Source organism: Boleophthalmus pectinirostris, unplaced genomic scaffold (assembly GCF_026225935.1).
Source record: "Boleophthalmus pectinirostris isolate CB_2022bp ecotype Guang Dong unplaced genomic scaffold, ASM2622593v1 HiC_scaffold_12, whole genome shotgun sequence".
Lineage (NCBI taxonomy): Eukaryota > Metazoa > Chordata > Actinopteri > Gobiiformes > Gobiidae > Boleophthalmus > Boleophthalmus pectinirostris.
Window position 1 is genome coordinate 13,233,418 of NW_026571018.1, and position 14,794 is coordinate 13,248,211.

Consider the following 14,794-nt stretch of genomic DNA (forward strand, 5'->3'; position numbering starts at 1 on the left):
CAGGGGTGTCGTAACATGTAGCTGTCTGCACTCAGAAGGAGCGAGAGTCAAACAGTCGGTCAGTCTGCAACATAGGTCCGGAAGCTGCAAATGCATATTCACAATAACGAAGACTTGTACAAGGATGAAGTGTAAACAACACTTGAATTCTTCAGATTATGATGGAAATAATTCACACCAAAATCTTGTTATGGTATTGTTAAAGCAAAAAAGTGTCCCATCTACAGCTATATCAGCCTCTCAAAAATATCGCAATAAATATCGTACCGTGAGATTCATATCATGATAATATTGTACTGAGAGATTTGGATATCGTTACATCCCTAATCACTGATCATCTTTCAGACTCAACAATAATATTGCCAGTTTAAAGTATTGTAATTTTTCCTTCTCTCTCCTCAGATGACGGGCACCACTCAACAGAACACCAAGACCCCACAGGTCCACATCCCAGCAGCCTCTGCAGCAGGAAACACCTCGGTCAGCGTGACCCTTGACCCCCAGGCCCAGCTGGAGTCCGACAAAAGAGCTGTTTACAGGTGGGTTTAGTGTATGTGAAAGAGCCATGTGCGAGCCTCCATAAGGACACTGTCGATCAGGGCTGTGTAAACATGTGGCTAATTGGCTCTGTACACGATTGGTACTGCCTTTATGTCCATTTTCTTTGAAGACAAGAAAAAAAAACACAGTCCTTTCTCTTTGCCACATACTGCGCTAAAGAAATTGCAGTAAATTGATTGCTATTCCCTGATGAAGGCTGAGATGGCCCCGAGGCCTGAGTTATTTTTATGGCGTTCTTTTAAACTAAGCGTGGCATACAGTCAAGGCTTTTCAAATGTGCTCTCAAACATGGCTCCTTCATTTTTCACTTAGCAACACTTAAACATACGCACAGCACCTTCCTGAATGCTTTCTCTCATCAAAGCACGACACAAGCACCATCCATTTCCTCTTCTCTGAATTAGCTAAAGTAACTTTGAAATCACCATTCTATAAGTCTCCAACAGAGCCAAATGGGTCTGAACAGCGCAGAGACAGTTATTAAAATCTAAAGGAACATTGTGTAACTCTTCTGATGGAGGGTCCGTCAAATGCCTTTCTCTGTTCTGTTTTAATTTATATTTTGTCTCTTATCCAGTAAGTTGCAAGTGAAATTGTAAATGCAAACTTGCTGTTCATGCTGCTTTTCTTTTTTGGAATACTGTCATTGTTTAATAGGTTTAGGCATTATAAGTCTTTTTACTTCAGCCTAAACCCTTTCGGTCATGATTTATGAGGTTGTAGTCTACGCTTTGCTACACAAAGACCGAATAAACTACTACTGCTGCTACTAGTACTACTACTGCGGAGATGCAATGACATATCCATAGAAATGAACATGTGACGGACCCCCAACCAAAAAGTTTCATAGTGCACAATTTGAGGAATAAATAAAAGTATTAATAAAGAAAAAGAGAAAACTTAAACCTTTAGATTTTAGGTCTGACATGATAACACATTTTTAATGTGCAATTTATTTAAAAAAACTATACATTATAATACTGAAACTAATTTATGCCACTGACTTAAAAAGCCAAGAGCAGATTTAAAACACAAAAACTATTCTAAATCTGCAATATTGTTAAAAAAAAAAACATGAACTGCAATAAATAAGCAACAGAATGAAACACTTTAGTACTTAGTTTGCATCTGTAATGGGTCTAGTTATTAATTAAACTCAAATCTCATCCTGTAGCCTAAAAATAACCCAGCAGTACAAAGAAATAAGTGTCGACCCCCATAAAATATTGTTCTAACAAATCTACTGAACGATAAGTCGATATAGTCATTATCGTGACAGGCCTCACGTATATATTTTTTTTACTTTACATGCATCTGTTTGTTCCTGTTTTATGTAAAATATAATGTATTTCTCTTTCACGCCAACAGTAATTTTCAAAGGTAAGCAGACTCCACATGACAGATGAATCTACACAATCTAAAGGTGCATTGTGTAACTTTTGTGGTCGAGCGTCCTTCAAATGCTTTTCTTCATGGAGATGTTATTGGTTTGTCTGGAATGTTTCACAGTATGGTATTAAATCTGTCTTCATGGAGACCAAACCAGACAAAGTTACAGGTCAGATATGTGGAGAGGTGAGGAACATTCCAGACAGAGCAGACAGAGCAGACAGAGCAGTGACATATCCGTGACGGACCCCCAACCAAAAAGCACAGTGCACCTTTAAAGAGTTAAACAGCTGTTTTATTTACTGCCGTGTGCCAAAAGCAGAGAATTGGTTAAATCCTGTTGTAACAGTACTGAGGGTGTCACCAAAGTTTGTGTGAATGAGTTTGAGATGGACGGGCACGCCAGAATGAAAAGGAATTTTGAGTCCTGAGAAAAGTGCTGATGTTTATTATTGTTATTATTATATGAATGGACTGTCATAGTTTCATCGTTGCCTGACCAATCTGTCTACATTCTGTTTGAATCCAGAAGGGTCAGGAATCGGACAATAGAGCATGAAAAACCTCTGTCCAAACTTGAGATGATCCAACCACAGCTGCTAATTATATCACGTGTCTCTCACATGCCAAAGACATTTTCTACTGAAAATTCTCATAACATTCAAAATAAAATATATAATTAATTTGCTTGAGATAAGAAATAGATCAGTGCAATGATTGTTGATTCTGAGAAAATCTGCGCTGTTTCTCATTCCTTTATGTTTCTCTTTTTTTACGTTTAAGCAGCCATGTTTGTTTTGATGCTAACAGAGCATGCATCTCTCTGACTGGTTAATCTGCCTGTCAATCACACCCTCTGAAATCAGGGAGACATAATACAGCTCCAGACCCACTCATCTTTGTAAAGCTTTGTCAAAGCGTGTGTTTCTGGCTGGCTAGGTAAACTTTTCTGGACACATTTTCGGTCTTCCCGTTAAAGCATCTCCGAGTTTCTCAAACTAGTTGGGTAAAAGACAGATTTTCTCTGTATTCATTCCCCACTGGTGTTGTCAGCTCATATAAAGCGTAGCATCTTTTGTGCGTGTTGTCACTTTTGTTTGTGGAGGTTCGTAGTGCTTTAGTCTTCACACATGAGTTCCAAATGCTCTGCTGTATTTGCCGTGCACTGACTGTGAGGCAGCTCCCTGTTCTGTGTGAAAACAGGCAGAGAAAACACCACCGGGCACAACCCAAAAACACCAGTAAAGGCAGAAAAGCTCACCGCCTTCAGCTTATCACTAGAATATTGATGCTCCTTATAATGAGCTTGTATTATCTATTTATGAAGTAAATTATTCAAAATACAGACATTTTTAATCGAGCTGGGCCAACTCTGGTGTAGGCAGCTCACCAAATCACTAACAAGATCCTCAGTCTATAGCACCTGTCTTTCTCTTGGGTTAGACCTGTACAGTAGTAAAAATATTTAATTGTGATTGCATTTAGATTAGCAATTCACGTTTTAATAATACAATTCTGTCCAAAGTTCACATTTTAAACACGTGCAGAAGAATTTACAATAAGACTGAAATTAAAATATGAACTGACAAACTAACACAAGAAATATATTTCAGATGTTTGTACAGATCTAAACTACAGGGTTAGCAGTTTTTACAGGATGTTTTGTTGTTTGTAGAGGAAATTGTAGTACTTTATTTTTTGCTAATTGCGTTCACATTGCGATTTCGGTTGTGATTACTCTTGCAGCACTACCGTACAGCACCTGCCTCTGTCCTGTTCAGACCTTTTCACCTGACAGTCAGAGGGGCCCTGTTTGTGGGGGCCCTGTGTGGTCTCCTCTCTCTCTGTGTGTGAGGAGACAGACCCCCGCCTCGGGCCCAGGGCTCTGCTGTAAAGGCCTCTGTCACTCCTCAGAGACACGGAGGCTTTGATGAGAGCGGTCTGTTCTGTTTCCTCTGTGTGATCAGATTGGACCTGTGTTTGAGAAAAACTGGGCCACATTAAAGTTTCTTGTTATTTCATCTATAGTTTTAATCGTACTTGTTCATGTGAATTATTTTTTGATACAAGATAAAAACATTCTACTATGTTCAGAGATGTTGATGCGGACAACATAATCTTAGTTTGTATTTCAAAGATAGTTGAGCATTTTGAGGTAGTACTGATCTTAATATTCTGTCATATGAATGTTAATTGATGGGACTTGTAGTTGTGTTAAACCTGTGTTTTTACACTATAGCATATTCTGTATCAGAGTAGAGTTGTTTTGACAAATGAGCACAACCTTCCTTCTATTGTACGGTAAACATTGTTAAAGATAAAATTGAATGTGTAATGTGACCAATTAGAGCCTGTGCTGAGCAGCAGCAGTGAGCACAGGGCTCGTCAGCATGTGCTGTTAAAACATCATTATTGTCACTGCTAAGTGCAATCTGTACTCTCTGTATCCAGGGGAGGCTCCAGCAGGCCTGACTTTTTGGAATTATTTTTACCCGTGCTAGGAGCTAATGACTAAACACACCTTGTTACCTTGTTGTAAATGCAATTAAATTTGACTTCACAAGTCAGTGCGTCCCACAGTGAGTGGGATGGTGCAAAAAGACACAAATAGACTCTTAGTTTAACCCGAGTCTGATGTAGCGGTGCCGCCTCGCCGCGTTCGGGGGCCGCACTTTGAAAAGAGAAAGCGCCAGAAGAAGCATCTCCGCCATTTTTCTTTAATTATTTTGCTCAGGAAGTCTGTGTGGGCTTTAATGTTTTTCACTAATTGCTGGAATGCCAACTTTATGTGGAGATGTGTGGTTTTCCTCTCTCTCTCCCTCTGCCTACTTTGTTAATAGCAGCGAGTAAATGTGTGATAGGGTAATTAGCCTAATGAGTTGTGGCATTTACTATAAAGATCCTTCTGGATTGTCTGCATCTTATTAAAACATGGCTGAGGCTTTGTCTCTCAGGTTTCCGATGTGGTGTTAACGGCTGATGGAAACTGATGGCATCCAAATGAAAACTGCACTTAATTGAAAGGAACAACATAACAGCTTATATGAAAAATACCACTGTAGCACTTGTACAGCAGGTAAAAGTGTGTTTATTAACGCTTTACAGTCAGTGTTTAATAAGTATATTCATCTTAACTTTCTGCTGTCTTCACAAGGAAGGAGTGGATCCTCTTAGGCACTATTTCACATCTGTTCTATACAGTAAGCGCCACATTCACTGCATTACTTCAGTATAAGGACCATTTGAAAGAGGATGTTATTACCTTAATAGTCCTGACAGAAAAACACAATCTGTTGTTCAGATCAATGTATTCAGACAGGCCGTTCATCAAACGCATGAGCTGAAATAGACGTAAGGAGCAGTTGTTCATGATAGAAAATAGCATTGGCTCCAGAGAATGGACAAAACTGGAATATGATTTGACTCCTTCGCTGGTAGTAAGATGACTCCCATGCACAAGAAAATAGTACACCATTTTCTCATCTCTGTTATAATGTTGTTTTCTCATCAAAAACATACCTGGAGTTGTGTTTTCACTCACACGTTTAACACACAAACCCTGCAAATTTAGAGTTCTTCTCTCAAACAGAAAACACTCTGTTCCACCTGGTGTTGTCATGTGGTAATACAGGATGTGCTTCACTGTATTTTTAAATTACACCTTCACTAGAATTATTTGGATAATTTCAGCCTGGAACAGCATGTGGTGCTTTGGAGAAGTAGACAGACAAAGAATGAAAGGTTACCCAAACATGTGTGAATGAAACAAAACACAATTCCAGGTATGTTTTTGAGGAGGTAACAACATTATAACATGACTAAAAGCTCATAAGTAAATTTTGCATAACATAGGACCTTTAAGGCTAGCCAGGCTGGGACCACCTAATGCCTCTACTCAATTTCATTTCTCTCCAGCATCTAGGTCAGGAATCAAAATAAAATAGACGGTTCACAAAAAACCTGGAAGTGCGAGTTCAGGCACCAGCCAACCAGCGAAGAGCCATATATACTGTGTTGGCAACAATTCCCAAGATCGAGGATTTAAAGCCGGAACAAAGAGAATAAGGGGAAAGGGGAAAGACGTTATTGCCCTTCTTCGTATGGGATTTGGGAAAAGCTTAAAATACCAATTAGCCCTGTTAGTGGCACATTACATACGTCATGACCAAATAGCAGCGATTGGTTAAATAAAAAAAGTACGTGCCTACCGTCTAGGGAACGAAGTCTAACACTGCAAGGTCAGACGGTTTCCATGAAGTGAAACCAGCTGAAGAATCAGGCTACTTCAAGGCCAGATTATGGACAAAATTATTATAAACTGGAAGATCTTTATCATTCTAATTGAAATTTGATTAAATTGCATATTTTAATTTGTCTTTTGTCTTTAAAAGTTTGTGTGTGAAGTTATAAGGAGGTTAACATAAACTGAATACAGACTCTGAACTTGTTAATAGCCTTGTGTGTATTTGCATCTGGTAACACATTTTACAAGACGTTCCCATACAGTCGTCATTGGCATCTTTGAAGCTAAAGACTTACTACATAACCACAACTTAACGTCCACTGAAATGATCACAATCTTAGTCTGTGGCGGAGTGCACTAGCCACAACTAAGGCATTACACATTTATAGTCCAAAGCCATATCATTATCTGTCCATTAATGCCTCATTAAATGATGGCAATAATAGTATATATATATATTTTTTTTGTTTGTTTGTTTGTTTTTTTGCTGAGAAGTTAATAATAACATACAAGGGTATAAAACAATAGAGTATATTATGCATTGTTTATGTTATAACGTTATAACATTGTTCCCTCATCAAAAACATATGGAGTTGTATATAGCTTGTAATTACAGTTAATCGATGAATTCTATTTAGTAAGTTCACTCCACGTTAGCACTCAAAACACAAAATTTTTAATAGTTTGCAGGATTGTTACATCACAGGTAAAAGTCCAGAGGTCTCCTGCGCTGTTTTGAAGGCAGTAGATCTATCTAATAGTCGATTTATTTCAATAGTAGCTCTCTCTGCTGCCAGTAGATGATATCTTAATCCCATTTCCCAGTACAGGGAGCACATCTGTGGGAACAACGTTTCTATTGTCAGAAGATAGCCATTATTTTACAATCCAAAACATGAAATGCCAAATTAAAGGTACTCAAGAGCATGTTTAAAGGCCAATAACAATACAACCACCTCCTCTAAGTTGAAACCGTTACAGCAATCAAAAAATCTTTATGGTTGACATTACTGGTTTGTAGCCGTATGTGTCACATTAAAGCAGGCCCATGTTTGTAATGCCCTCCAGTCTGCCTCTGTGTGCTGACCTCAGTGCCTCGGCTCTGCTCACCACCACCGCAGCTCCAGCAGGAAACTGTGTCAAAGCTCAAGTGGTTTTATTGGCTGTTTCTTTCAGATATCCTCTTTTTACGAGTTTCCTCACCGCGTGACTTTGGATGAGAAAGGAAGTCTATCATTTTGTTGTTGTTTTTTGACTACAGGGGAGAGCTTAGTAATGCATGTTATCTTCACAGGACAAAAGTGTGGCCTGTGGCGAAAAAGAACAAAAGAAACAAAAGAACATCTGTCAAATAATACTCAGAGTTATGATTTGTGTAACTGGTACCAATGTTACAATTGGACTAAACACAATAACTCAGCCCACAACCACGTTTCAAATAGAGCCGCTAACCTGGGCAGTACCTGGAGGACTAAAGAAGAGAGGGAGGATGAGGGGCGGGGTCAGGAGGTATAAGGAATGATGTGATTAGTCCTAAAGGTCTCCACACTTCAAATTTGTAATCAGAAACACATGGCTGTAATCAGGGCAGTCTATTGTAATGTCACTTAGTACTTGGAATTGCAGTGGCTGTAGAGGTAGTGCACACTCCACTAGCAAATATAGCTAGTTTGGCCTAAAATTGCCTAAAACTACAAAAATAATAGATCCACTGAATATTCAAAACTGCAGAACTGAGACTCCCCACCTCTTCATGGCATTCATCATATTTTTCGGACTATAAGTCACACTTTTTGGTTTGATTTGGTTTTCATGGTTTGGTTTGGTTTTCATGGTTTATACTCCGTTGTGTATAATATATTAAAATGTTCACACTGAGAGCCGCGAGAGGGCGCTCTAGGCTTGTGTGCCAGTATCTGCTACTCCTGTTACTCCTGTACCATTGTCATTTGGCTCTACTGCACATGTCTTCTGCATATGTCCTGCTGCAAGTAGTGAAATATGCAGCTGAAAATGGTAACTGAGCAGCAGAAACAAAGTTTGGAGTGAGCAAGAAACTTGTTAGGGACTGATGGCATGGAGAACACGGCTTCATGGTAACTGGAGGTGTGCGCCATGCAACTTTCCTGGAAATCATTGGATGGATTGACAAAGCCTGGACTTCAGTGACAACCGAAACCATCCTGTCGGGATTCAGAAAGACCAGAATCATTCTAACTGGAACTGACTCTGAGTCTGACGACAGCTACACAGAAAAGGAAGTGGTACTCCGTTTACCTCCGGAGGTCTCGGAGTTGCTCAGAAGTGACCAATGATAAAGAATTCAATGGATTTAGTTTTGGAGTGAGATGGAGAGTTTGGTAAACTTGTTCTGCTCTGTTGTTTATGCTATAGTTATCTGAATAATTGTTCATATGTTACGTCAACAGCTTGTTGTTTTCTATTCTATTGTTATTACTATAACTTTCCTTTCAAGATGAAATGTTGGTTCCTGGTCCACCAAAAAGTGCGACTCATAGATGTTTTTTTCTTCTTCATTACACATTTTTCGGCTGGTGCGACTTATACTTCAGCGCGACTTACAGTCAGAAAAATACGGTATATTATTTTTCCATACTGTACATTGAGTTAAATGTATGGTATTACTGACTGTGACTGTGCTGATAATATTTTGTAAAGTAAAGACTCTGTGGACTTCTGCCTTCTGTTTCTGAAACTGCATATAATGACGTTGTTTTGAAAATATTGGTTAGACCGTCTGTTCTTATGGGGGACCACCACATGTTTGTCTCTATGGAAAAGTTGTTGTCTCTATGGAGAAGCAGGTGGTGGTTTTCAGAAAAGCTACTTAGTGCTCCTTTCAAGCAATAGAAACTGTACAAAGACTTGACTTCATAAAATGGTGAAATGCGGCAGCCCTGTTCTGTTGGATTTGCACTTCTTTTGTACTGTACCTGTGCACATGTGTCTGCTCCCAGCCCCGGCAGAAGAAAGGGGAGCTTCACACATGGAGCCTGGGGACAGAGGGGCCTATTCGGGGGCACACTCCTGCGGGGGTCCTCCACCAACCGCCTTGAAATGTGCGGGCGTACAGCAGGCCTGATTAGGAGGGCAAACAGTGGGGAGTAACTGAGAGAAACACACATACCTCCATACCAGACCCACCTCCCACCTCCTCCTGTAGCCCCCCGGTGGCCTGACACGGCGTTGCAAATACAGCCAAACAAGCCTGCCTGATTGAGGAGGGCTGATTTGAGGAAAAACATTTGAAGAGTTGGTATTTTGGAAAAGGTTGGACGTGAAGTGCTGCTTGTAAACCTTGTGTTTATATGTGTGATTGTTGTCAAAGAATAGGCATGTTGTGTTATGCAAATCTCACAATCAATCATAGAGCTGTAAGCCTTATTCAACTGATGGTGTCTTTGTTGACCAAATTTTTGTTAGTTAGCTGACTTTTTTTTTTTTTTATTATTATTTTTTAGGATCTATATGGACAATAAAATCTAGAGTTTTTGCCAACACCCTGTCACGTCCCCTTTTAGGCTACGTTTATATGATGACGGTCTGAACAGAAGACGCAAAAGTGGCGTCACATCTTCACTTTTTATTCCACGTTTAAACAAGCATTTTTGGGAGGAAATGTGTGTGCATACGGTGTGTGGAATTTGATTGGGTGGTGACGCTAGGTGGTGATGTACGCGACGTGAGCAGATCTGACCAGAGTTTTGACGGAGCATATTCAACTTTTCCACTCTGGAGGGTGGTTTCAGATTTTTGCATTTTTAAGCCCCAAAAACGCCGTCACCATCTAAACGAAAGGCACTTCCAATAAAATATTTTGTCGTTTTTACCTGCAAGTGTGAACAGGCCCTTAGTCAGTAAGTTGAAGCACAGTTGACCAATCAGTATCAACCTTATGGAAAATGTATTACAGTATTTATTAGGGATGTAACAATAACCGAAATATTGTGATATCATATCGTCAAAGTTCTCACAATAATATCATGGACCATCACGATATATCGAATTACAAGTCTCTTTGCTTAAATCAAGACTTATTGTGCAACAATAGACAGAAAAAAAGACACAGGGAACTACATAGACCATGTTCCTTTGCTCCATTTCAGTGCAGACTACATGAAGAAATAACAGTTCTAAGCACTTTTAAGTCTTAGTTCTTTGGATTAAGTCTTGTCAAGGTATTTAAGAGGAAAAAGTTGCATATTAACAGTTTTGTTAGTCTTTACAAAATATCACAATAAATATCGTACTGTGAGGTTCATACCGTGGTGATATTGTATCTTGAGACTTGGATATCGTTACACCCCTAATATGTATGTATTCATCTATACAATATAACATTTATATTATTGTAGAAATGTGATGAATTTACTGTTTTTGACAACCCATCCAACATCCAGTCAACTGTTTCTCACTGTATAGTTATTTTTAGTTTCCTGAAGTCCACCACACATTACAGGATAATTTGCCCAATTTAGGCCCTGATTTGCTTCTCCCCAACTTCGGGCGTGACCCAGCTTTGGCTCTTCGCATGCGATTTTTAATCCGCTGCACTCCTCGTGTATTGTTTCCCAGCGACTCTGAACTGCTCTGTTATTTCGTAACCACAAAACATCAGCAACAGCCAATAAAATAGAGCACCAGGATCAGCTGGAATGACGGACACAGAGGTGCACGATACAAACTCAGGAAATGGCAAAAATAAAAACGGCTTTATTACTCGCCTCTCGTAAAGTTAAACTGCAAGCATTCTCATCCATATTATCCATTCGAATTTGTCCTCTGCAAATAATGACATCCAGTCCACAAAATGGTGCTATTAATCCAGTTTGAAGCATTCTTTAAATAGTAAAAAAGCGAGAGTAGATCCTCATGTGTGTCTAAGTCCATGCAGCAAGGATCGGGGTGAAGCTGCTGTATATTAGGGATAGTTTCTCTACCCGCTGTGTAATTTATCACCAGCCTTCTGTGCTTTAAAAATGCCAATGTCAAATAATATGACTAAAAGCCAAAACATCTGTCAAGTCTCTGCACTTTTATAAGGGTCATAAAGAGGGAATGACTCATCTCTTACATAAAGTGTTCACATAGATTCAGAAACAAAACTAGAAAGTATGCAATATTAGAAAACTGCGATCCACCTACACATAATTAGTTTAGTACTTTTATTGATGCAGATATCATAGTGTTTGGTATCTTTCTTTGACCACAGGGACTATAACCCACGGATTTAGCAACGGGAGCCCATTATATTGTCCTTAATAGTTGTCATACTTCAAAATCATAAATGTTTGGTTCTCCCCAATCAAACATTAAAATGCATATGACAGCGTTTTATGTTTTTCTAATTATTTCTTTGTTTGGTGGGATAGTACCTGTGGTAAATATTTATCATAGTTTTACATCAGTTAAGTGGCATCTTGTGGAAAGTGGGTTGAAAAGAAAAACAAACAAACAGACAAAAAAAGACAGAAAGTGCTCTTTGTTCTGAAATGTAATACCTCTGCCTATGTCTTCACCTTATGATGTCATGAAGTGGTAGTTTTTAAGTTAACAGCTACTTTTTACCTTTTGTTTAGTGGAGATTGGCAACTCCAGGACTGAAATCATCCGGAGTTTTATGTTTGAGAAAAGCATTCAGCCTAAAAAGATTTGTGTTGTGTGAATGAAACAAAACGCAAAACCGGGTATGTTTGTGATGAGGAAACATTATAACATAGATCACAAAATAAGCATACATTTTAAAAAAGCATAATACAGGCCCGTTAAATATAGTGCTGGTAACTGTTTTAGTGAAATAAGCAGTCAGACCTGTCATACGCATTTCAAGATAAGTCCCTGCTTCCTAAAGTCTTCTACCTTCATGTGTGCGACCCTCCTCGTAGGCGCAGTGCTACAGAGTCCCTGCGGGGGGCGGGGGTGGTACGGTGCTGACTCCACTGGCTGGCCGCCCTGTAAATCGCTCTTTTATGGCCCTTGTAATGATACCCCAGTCGGCAATCTCCACTCCGTCGCAGTGCAGATAGAGGCAGGTCCAAGGCAGGGGGCTCGCCATGGTGAAACGTCAGACCTTAGCTGTGTTCATAAAAATGCATGGCTCTTCACACCCCATGTCCCCTAATCCCAACTTCCTGTGTAAAGGTCAGAGAATACGCTCAAGGGGAGTGTTTTTACATGGGTGGTGAGGTCCAACCCAACAGAATGTCACATGTCAAAAGGAAGAGGGTTCTTTGTTGAATAAATTAAAATAGAAACATAACAATGGAAGAGCAATAGGGAATGTAGTAGGGGTGTGCAAAAATATTGAAATATCGATATATTGTGATACTAAATTTGCTGATACAGTATCAATGTGGTGGGCTGCTGTATCAATATTACAGAGTATTTTTTGGTATCTTTTAGCAATTTTTTGTGAACGCTCAGCATTTTTCTTGCTTGTTTAATGGATTTAATGGATTTTATGCAATACACTTGACATACTCACCGTTTTGATGATTAAAGTATGTATTATACAATATACGTATCTGTACTGTACTGTACAAATTTAGCTTAAATGAAAAATTCTTCTTATATATTGCTAGAAACATTTGCTTTACTATTTCTTGGTAAATGGTCACATTTTTATATAGTGTTTTTCCATCTTCAATGTGCTCAAAGCACTTTACAACAAGGAACCACTCATCCATTCACACACCAATGTATGCAGACACTGGGGGCAAGGTGGGTTAAATGTCTTGCCCAAGGACACAATGACACCATTCATCTGTGGGGGCTGGAATCACACCATCAACTTGTGTGTCAGTGGATGTGACCCCTCAACCAGTGATGTTTATGTTGAGAGCAGGATTCGAACAGCCAACCTTCAGTGCACCTTCAGTGTATAAACACATTCATGCCACACCTCAGACCACCACCAATCACACACCACATTCATACAATGGCAAGATTAGGGAAGTGTCTTGCCCAATGACACAACAAATATGTATGCACCAACTTCCTTATTGTCTTGAGCAATCAGAGGTTGAATATGCGCATTTGCTTACAGTGAAGAAGTTAAGAAAATATAACACAGATCCAAAAAAAGAAAAGAAAGATAAATACCGAAGTAACAATAGCAGATCAACATGGAGGCTGTGGATGTTGTGTCTTACACAGTTTGTTGGTTGTTTTTTCTGTGCGTAGAAATAGTATTCATGGTTTATATGAATTTTACTTCTACGATATTCACTATAATATTTTAACCTTACAGCAAGGTAGTAGCACAAAAAAAGCATTTATTTATGAGCTTTTAACAATGCTATATTGGTTCTCATCATTATCTTACTCAACATTGTGTTTGATTTGATTCATGCATATTTGAGTGATCCTGCATTTCCTAAATTTGAAGCTTGACTGCTCAGAAAATGTCTGTTTTCAGCTACCCCCTATCTCCATCTGTTTCTCTGTACTTGATTATGATTTTTAAAACAAATTAGACACTGGGTCTTGCCTGTACGGTGTCTCATAGGGCCAAAATACAAATCTAAGTCTCAAGGGGTAACTAAAATACATATGATTTGATTAGAGGATTTGTTACCATGTTTGAGCATTTACACCCTCGATTGAAATCATTGTAATTTGGAATAAAAAAAAAAACACTTTGTAGTTATTAAATTTCTTCCAAACTTAACCACATGGGAAACTTAAAATTCCAATTCTCTTAAACCTAGCATGGTCTTGAACATGACAAACCTTGGCAAATGTTCCGTGAAGAATCCATGCCTGGCTTATGCAAAGTGTGTGTTCCCGCGGAAACGTGATTCTCGCCGTGAACAGATTTGATTTGAACAAAGACGGCTGAACAAATGCAGCTTCGGTTTAATGTGTCTGACTGTTTCTGAATGTTAATTTGGCTCAGTCATTAAACAAGATATGCTTAATTGTTTCTTTTATAGAGAGGGAACAACAGAGCAGACAGCGCTGACAGATGCAGTGTCTCGTTCTAACTTACCCCACTCATTGTAGTTACTGATAATGGACCACCGCGCTATTGAAAGACCGGATTTTTGGGCCAGTGAATAATTTAGCGGCAGTTAGAAAATTGAAAGATGTAAAATGTGCCAAGTAAGATATGCGTAATGATCTACAATAAAAGACACGTGACTGAAACTTGTTAAATATAACATTGCCAGGTACAAATTCAACTGGATAAGCTGTTTTTTACTGTCGATACTTTGCAGTGACATCATTCTGGGGGTGTTTTACATGTATCTCTATGGTGGAATGTTTAGGTGTTGCCATGGTGATGCAATACATCTTAGAAAAGACTGTCAGAAATGTTTGATTGTCTGAAAACTCAAGAAAATATAGAAAATGGTTTGAAACAGCACATTTTCAGAAGCCTGTGATTATATGACAGAGACCAGACCTAGTTTTTCCAACAACTAGCATGTTAATTAAAACACTTCCTGTATAATTAGAGGCAGACAGCACACAGCAGACTTATTTTGAGATGCTTTTAGAATATATCTGTACCGACTTCTCTCAAATACATGGGAAAAAATCGGGTAGAGGACCTTTAGTGCATTATTCTTTTATAGC

The 14,794-nt window shown here is 39.0% G+C and overlaps 1 protein-coding gene across 1 annotated transcript in view; it reads left to right on the forward strand.

Annotated features, from left to right (window-relative positions):
* The window catches only part of pknox2 (pbx/knotted 1 homeobox 2), a 164,474-nt gene that overhangs the window by 111,355 nt on the left and 38,325 nt on the right, over positions 1 to 14,794 (forward strand). Inside the window, exon 4 of the mRNA XM_020920652.2 lies at positions 403 to 539. Within this exon, the coding sequence (XP_020776311.1) occupies positions 403 to 539 (137 nt within the window). The remainder of the gene's footprint in view (positions 1 to 402; positions 540 to 14,794) is intronic.